The sequence below is a fragment of the Peromyscus eremicus genome, chromosome 8a (genome assembly GCF_949786415.1).
Source record: "Peromyscus eremicus chromosome 8a, PerEre_H2_v1, whole genome shotgun sequence".
Classification (NCBI taxonomy): Eukaryota; Metazoa; Chordata; class Mammalia; order Rodentia; family Cricetidae; genus Peromyscus; species Peromyscus eremicus.
The window spans coordinates 77,340,477-77,347,893 of NC_081423.1; the positions used below are offsets into that span (position 1 = coordinate 77,340,477).

Genomic DNA, 7,417 nt, shown 5'->3' on the forward strand with positions numbered 1-7,417 from the left:
TACATAAGACACTGTCTCAAAAAAACCATTTTTTAACTTAAAAATACGGGCTGGAGAAGTGACTCCGCAGTTGACAGGGCTTGCTGCTCCTCCACTGGATCAGAGTGTGGCGCCCAAGTAAGGCGGTTCTCACTCGCCTGGAACTCCAGCTCAGGAGGAGCCAATGCTCCCTTCTGGCTCCCATGGGCACCCGCACACATGTGGCACACACACATACACACACATACAAATACCTTTTAGAAACTCAAAAGCCAGGTGGTGGTGGTACATGCCTTTAATGCCAGCACTCAGAAGGCAGAGGCAGGGGGATTTCTGACCAGCCTGGTCAGTTCCAGGACAGCCAGGACTATACAGAGAAATCCTGACTTGAAAAACCAAAAACCAGCCGGGTGGTGGTGGCGCACGCCTTTAATCCCAGCACTCGGGAGGCAGAGCCAGGCGGATCTCTGTGAGTTCAAGGCCAGCCTGGGCTACCAAGTGAGTTCCAGGAAAAGGCGCAAAGCTACACAGAGAAACCCTGTCTCGAAAAACCAAAAAAAAAGAGAAGAAAAAAAAAAAAAAGAAAAACCAAAAACCAAATAAATAGATAGGTAGGTAGATAGATAGATAGATAGATAGACAAATAAAATTAAAATATTTTTTTAAAAAGTTGAACTCAAATCCAACCCTTTGGAAACAATCAGACATACCCAGAGTATAGAATACATTCTGCACAACAAATGGCCTTGACTAAAAATCTCTTTTAAAAAAGATATTTATTTTTATTGTATGCATATGAGTGTTTTGCCTGCATCAATGTCCACATACTACATTATGTGCCTGGTACCTGCAAAGGTCAGAAGGCGGCTCCAGATCCCCTGGAATGGGAGTTATAGATAGTTGTGAGCTGCCACGTGGCTGCTGGGAATTGAACCCTGATCCTCTAGACACAGTGTTCTTACCACTGAGCCATCTCTCCAGCCTCTCAAATGGTTTCGTAAATATCCCATTCCTATGTTTTTTCTTGTTTAAGATACCTGGAGGGGATTTAGTTCTGTTGACTCATACAAGCTAACTCAGGGCTTTACTCCAGAATGAGGGAGGCTTCTCTGATGGACACAGTCCCCTGCACACTGACTTCCAAATCTTGCTTGTTTTTGGTGTCCAAAAGAGCCAACAAAAGCCAGTGGTGAGTCCATCCCAGGCAGAGAACACGTGCTGATCTGTAACTCCTGGGATGCTGGGTGGATACCAGTTCCTGGACCAGAGATGTCCTCTCTCCCAATTCACTGGAGCCATCCCCATGGGGATATCAGAGCCCAGCAATACCACTTAAAACAGAGAGGCAGGCACCTGCGGGCACAAGAGAGCTGCCCACCATGCTGGCTCAGCCTTCCAAGTCCAACTGGTGCTGCCCTATGATGAGGAACAGCTGGTCATCCTCCTGACACAGGTGAGGGAGTCCTGTGCTGCCAGGCCTCTTGGAGTTGAGGCAGGAGAGTCAGCAACAGCGAGTCCAGCACAGCCAGACCGTCCCAGGAACACCGGAGACCCCTGGGAAACCGAGAGGCCTGGGTGTGACTCTTACTCCTGCCCAGGCACCCCGGGGACTCCACAGACCCTTTCTTGTTTCTGCCACTTTGAAGAGGAAGGGGCACATTTAGTTGAGGCACACACATTATGGCAGCCCTCCCATGCATGCCTAACTCGGTAGTCAGGGCTCCCCGGGACCCCAGGGCCCTCTGCATCAACACACCTGTGGTCCAGCAGCAACAGGTCCTGTGCTAACAGTTCCTTCACCTCCCTGCTGCCTCCAAACACGTCCCACAGGGTCAGCTGGGCCTCAAACTGCTGCCAGTGCTAGGAGAGACCGGAAGAGTCACGGCAATGCGCTGGCTGAGGGCCATGTGGCCGGATCCAGAAAGGGGTCAGAGAAGTCCAGTATGGGGTCTGAGCAATGACGCTCATGAACACCAGGCCAGACAGGTCAATGGGCCAGAGGGAAAGCGGGCACTTTCATTCTTACTGCGTGTGGAGACCCAAACCCAGCTTCTAGTGAGGACAAATCTCTTCTACTCTCTCTTGTTGTCCGCTCAGATGGACAGGGCTTCATAGCCCAGACTTCATTCACAGTAACTCTGAATCTGACCAGCCATTATCTACTACACTTCCCATCTGAAGTTTTCAGGGTACTTAAGAGTATATGGGGGACAGGCTTGGTAGCACATACTTTTAATCCCAGCACTTGGGAGGCAGAGGCAAGTGAATCTCTGTGAGTTCGAGGCCAGCCTGGTCTACAACTTGAGTTCCAGGACAGCCAGAGCTACACAGAGAGACCCTGTCTTGAAAAACCGAAACCAAAACAGAACCAGGACTCTGTAGCCCTAGTCTATAGTCGTAACCATTATACTACACTGCCGACTGCTTCTGCCATCAGACTTCAGCTGGCCAGGTCCAACCTCCAGTGGCCAACCCAGAGGATGGAGGGAGTAGGGTTTGGGAAGTGACTGATTCTCTGACTCTTAGGAGGAGCTGATGTATCTAAAACCCCCCAGACCCTTACCTGATGAGTGATCCCCACATCAGTGCGCAGCCCCATAGCCAAAACCTCCTCCAGCCTGAAAGAAAATCACATGGGCTCTTAGAGAAGAGATCTCACGTTCTTTAAACCCAATGCTGGGATGTGATGTGATGCTCGAACTCACATGGTATGGTCAGAGTGAGAGAGACAAGGCGGGCAATAAAGATGTAAAAACACGGAGGGGCTTCTGGGGTACAGGAGACCCTGGGTGAAGGAAGAGCCCTGTGTATTCAGGTACTCACAGCTCCAGCTTGCCCAGGGGGACACGCTTCCGGGTGCCATGACCAAAGAGCATCACCTCTTTCATCCAGTTGTCTGGCTCCAGTGTCTGGATCCGTGCTTCCCGGGTGTGGCATCCAGCTCCCTGGGGCACGAATCGTCCATGGGCTCCTGATAATATCGATAAACAACCATCCCCCACACACATTGATACAAGTGAACATGGTGAATTCTTGGATTTAAATCAGGGACTTTGCAAAGGGTGAGACCACTATAGATGTAAATCGCTCCAGCCCTGCCTTGAGAAGTCCCGGAGGGAGGGCCCAGCCAGCATTCTGGGTTGCAACAAGCCCCCAGGGGCTTCTGATCTACACCACACTCAGAACCACGGCAGGAGGCGGCACAGGCCTGAAGATCCCCATTCCACGGTTCTACAGAGAGGCTGTGTGTGTGTGTACTTTGCATGAGGAAATACGGGCTCTGAGTGGCTAAAGGTGCAGTCCAGGTTCACACAACCAGAATGTTCCTCTCCTGAATCATGCTTTCGGTTGTTCACAATCGACTCACCAGGCCCGATGCCAAGGTACTGACCACACTGCCAGTAAGTCCGGTTGTGGGTACTGAGCGCCCCCTGTGGGGAAGGAGGGAATTGTCAGCACAGAAGGCGGCGGCGCGGGCTTCTATTCGGGCCAGCGGCATCTGATTAGAATATCCCACCACCTCAGGTCTGAGAGCACCCGATGGGAGCCCCTCTCTTCAGAAGGCCTCGGTCCCCGGTCACATCTCAGCCCACTCATTCTCCAGCCACAGGCCCAGCACTCACGTTCCGGGCAAAGTTGGAGACCTCATACTGGCGGAAGCCAGCATCTCGAAGGATGGTCCTGCCCTCCTGGTACATCTCAGCAGCCAGGTCGGGGTCGGGCGCTGGGAGGGTGCCCTGCTGCACCTGAGCAAAGAGTGCGGTGCCCCGCTCCAGGGTCAGCTGGTAGAGGGAGATGTGGTCATCACAGTGGTGCAGGAGTTTCTGAAGCCGCTGAAGCCACGGCTCCACCTTCTGTGCCGGCAGCCCCAGCATCAAATCCACCGACACCCGGCCAGGGAAAAGGCGCCTGGCTTCGGCCAGCGTCTGCAAAGCGTCGCCGGCTGAGTGAGTCCGGCCCAGCAGCTGCAGCTCCGTGTCATCCAGGGACTGCGGAGAGAGGGTCGGGTGTAACCGAGGGAGGCAGAAAGGCTCAGCCTTATTTGGGGCGCAGACGTGAGGGACACACAGCACACAGAAGGGAGCGAGAACGTAGAGGTGGTCCAGGCAGTACCCAGAGCTACTCCTCCACGAAGGGTGCTAAATTTAATCCCTAGAACTCTCTCTTGTTGTGTGCTTTTGTTTCCTTTTGAGACAAGGGCTCAGGCTGGTTTTGAACTCAGGTTAATCCTCCTGCCTCAGCCTCGTATGATGACAATTGTATACCACCACACCCAGACCCAAGGGTCTCTTAATTTAGATTTACCTGATGTTTCCCTGTAATTAGAAGCCAGGTGTGGTGGTGCACATCTGTAATCCCAATACCTGGAGCGGTAAAGGCAGGAGGATCAAGAGTTCAAAGCTGGCCTCAGCTACATAACAAGTTTAAGGCCAGAGAGGGCTAGAAAACCTTCTCTTGAGAGAGAGGGAGAGGGAGGGAGAGAGAGAGAGAGTGAGAGAAGCATTTTGACCAAGAACATCCAGATACGATGTATCCTCCATCAGGTTATGCCCCCAAACCCTAGGTAGTCTACCCTGTGGTAAATGGAGATACTGGATACAGAAACATCAGAGGTCAACCTAGTAGAGATTTCTCCTGACTCACACCTTCAGAGGCTCCCCATGGGAGAAACCACAAACTCCCACAAGACCTGAAGGCTTTCGGTCCTGTCTGGCAGCCTTGTCGCCAGCCTCTCCAGTCACAGGGGATGCCACAGCTTCCCCCCAAACATGCAAAGTTCTTCCACATCCTGTGCCCTTTCCTCCCACACCCCCTTGCCAGGTAAACACCTGCTCTGTCTCACTCACACATCACTTCCTCCAGGAAGGCTTCCGGGATTTCATCAAGCTGGGTGTCCCTCAGGCTGTACGCTAGCATTCTTTACAGATTCCCTCTAGAGGCAGTATTTACCACACCACCATCTGGCTGCTGGCCTGCCTCCATCTCCAATCACATGTGTGAGGGTGGGGGCAGGTGCGTGTGCGTGTGCGTGTGCGGGTGCGTGTGCGTGTGCGTGTGCGTGTGCGTGTGTGTGTGTGTGTGTGTGTGTGTGTGTGTGTGTGTGTAAGCCTAAGGTTGATATTGGAAGTCTTCCTTAAATTTTGCTCCCTTGGTCACTGAGTCAAAACCAGTTAGCTGACATGGTAACGACATGGTTAAGTCTGGCTAGCCCCCATTAAGCGAGGGGAGGGGAGGACTCGGTTGTCTGTGTCTCCAAGTGCCGGGATTACAGGCAGGCAGCCATAGCCACCGAGCATTGGTGTGGGCATTGGGGATCCAAACTTTGGTTCACACTTGCACAGTAAGCATTTCAACCACTGAGTCACCTCCCCATCCATACTCACACAGCACCTACTCTGTGGCAGGTACTATGTTAAGTACCTGGATTACAAAAGGGTAAACTAGCCAGGCCTCATGCCTGTAATCCCAATGGGTGGAGAGCTGAGGCAGGGAGATTGCTGTATGAGGCCAACCTGAGCTATAGTGTGAGTTCTGGTCTCAAAGTAATAATACTATTAATAAGGGCTGGAGATATAGCTCAGTTTATAGAACGCTTGCCTCGCATACCCTGGGTTCAATCCCCAGCTCCACATGAAGTGGGCATGGTTGCACAGGTCTGTAATCCCAAAACTAAGAAGATGGAGGCAGAAGAATCAGGAGCTCAAGGTCATCTTTGGCTACAGATCAAATTTGAGGCTAGCCTGAGCTACAGGGTACATGTCTCAAAACAACAACAACAAAATGATGATGATGATGATGATGATGATGCCACAGCCTGCCTCATGAAGTGTATAGGCCAGTACAGCAACAGACAAAACAGGAAAAAAAAAAAAAAGTGTTACTACACAGTCTGCTGTGTACTAGACCTGGTACCCAGAAATGTTTTCCCAATGACTGAATGCCACCTTAGGGTCTGAGTGCACTTGGGATAGGGTGGGTGAGATGGGTCACCTGCAGACCAATGGACAACCTGTTGACTCCTGCTGCTCCAAAAGCTGCCAGCCTGGAACCCGGGGCTGAAGTGGGGTTAGCCTCCAATGTGACTTCCGAATCTGCAGGCAAATGGGCTTCCTGTGCCACGGCCTCCAGGACAGCAGCCACAGTGTGAGGACTGGCCAGACTCGGGGTTCCCCCACCAAAGAACACGGACTCCACCCTGGAGGAAGAGGATGGAGCCATAAAAACTGGGCAAGCCCCAAGGGATGAGACCTTGCCTTCGGTCCCTGAACACCGACCTTTGCACCCCGCTGAGCCGCAGCAGCGTCCGCGCCTCAGTCACCAGGCAGTTCCGCAAGGCTCCCTCCTCCACGCCGCGGGGGATGTACTTATTGAAGTTACAGTAGCTGCAGCGCTTCTCGCAATAGGGCCACTGGGGACAAGGGGGTGCGTGTGCAAGCCGCGGTGGGACTCCGGGCTGCCCAGGACACTTCCAGGGTTTGTCTCACACATTCCCATTCCCTTTCTCTGGCTGGTCAGCGGAAGCTGCGACAACTAAGCCACTCTGCGCCCCTAGGCAGGTGGCGCTGAGATTACTACACCCGCTCCAGAATGACCAAACAGATTCCAAAGGGTCACCCAGCTGGTGAGCACCACTCTGGAGGTCTTTTGGCACAAGACTTTTTTCCGGTGGGGCAGGACGTGGGGGACAGATACTAGGGCCAGATGTGATGTTGGAGCACGGAAAGAGTGCAAGTGGACTAACAACAGCGGGACAAGCGCCAGCCACGCCACCGCCTCCTCCTGCCCTCCCCCCCCCCCCACCACTCACGTGCACGTAAAGCGCCGCGCGCGTGCTCGCGGACTCAGGACTCCGAGGCTGTCCCGGGCTGTCCACACGAGGGCGCCGCTGGGCCGCCCTGGCTGCGGCCGCCCAGCTCCCGGTCCGGACCCGGGAGGGAACCATGGCGTGCAAGGGCGGCAGAAGGCAGGGATCCGAGACCTCGACAGCGCGCCCAGCAAGGGTGTGTCCCGAGCTGAGCCGCGTGGGTCGCCCCGGCGGAAGTCAGAGGGGCTGCGCGTGACCTCGTATTGCCTCTCCCGGCGCGGCTAGAGAGCCCTGGGCCTCGGGTCTGCGGCGCCACCTGCCGGACACTGCCGTACTCACAGCCTAGTCATGACCCATGCAAGAACTCTTCTTTCAGTCAGTTCGGAACGCCAGGAGACACAGGTCACTGAATTGACTCTTGACTTGGTTATGTCTCTTCCGTCAGTTAGACTATGACCTGATTTTAGGCACCTATGTGCCCCACCCCGTGCTCAGAGCCTGTCTCAAAGAAACAAGAGAGGGGGCAGACATTACGGCTCAGGCAGGAACTGACTGACAGCTGCCCTGCTAACCTGACTGGTCCCTGGAACACACAAATATGTGACGGGAGAGAGCCTTGCTCCACAGAGTGGT

General features: G+C 53.7%; 1 protein-coding gene across 1 annotated transcript; it reads right to left on the minus strand.

Annotated features, from left to right (window-relative positions):
* Positions 1-589: 589 nt before the first annotated feature.
* Positions 590-6,998, minus strand: Rsad1 (radical S-adenosyl methionine domain containing 1). The gene is made up of 9 exons (XM_059269625.1): positions 6,788-6,998; positions 6,255-6,388; positions 5,971-6,175; positions 3,603-3,968; positions 3,347-3,410; positions 2,803-2,950; positions 2,543-2,597; positions 1,736-1,839; positions 590-1,533 (listed from the first exon to the last, which is right to left on the minus strand). The coding sequence occupies exons 1-9, from the start codon at positions 6,920-6,922 to the stop codon at positions 1,416-1,418; spliced, it is 1,329 nt and encodes a 442-aa protein (XP_059125608.1). The 5' UTR covers positions 6,923-6,998; the 3' UTR covers positions 590-1,415.
* Positions 6,999-7,417: the final 419 nt, after the last annotated feature.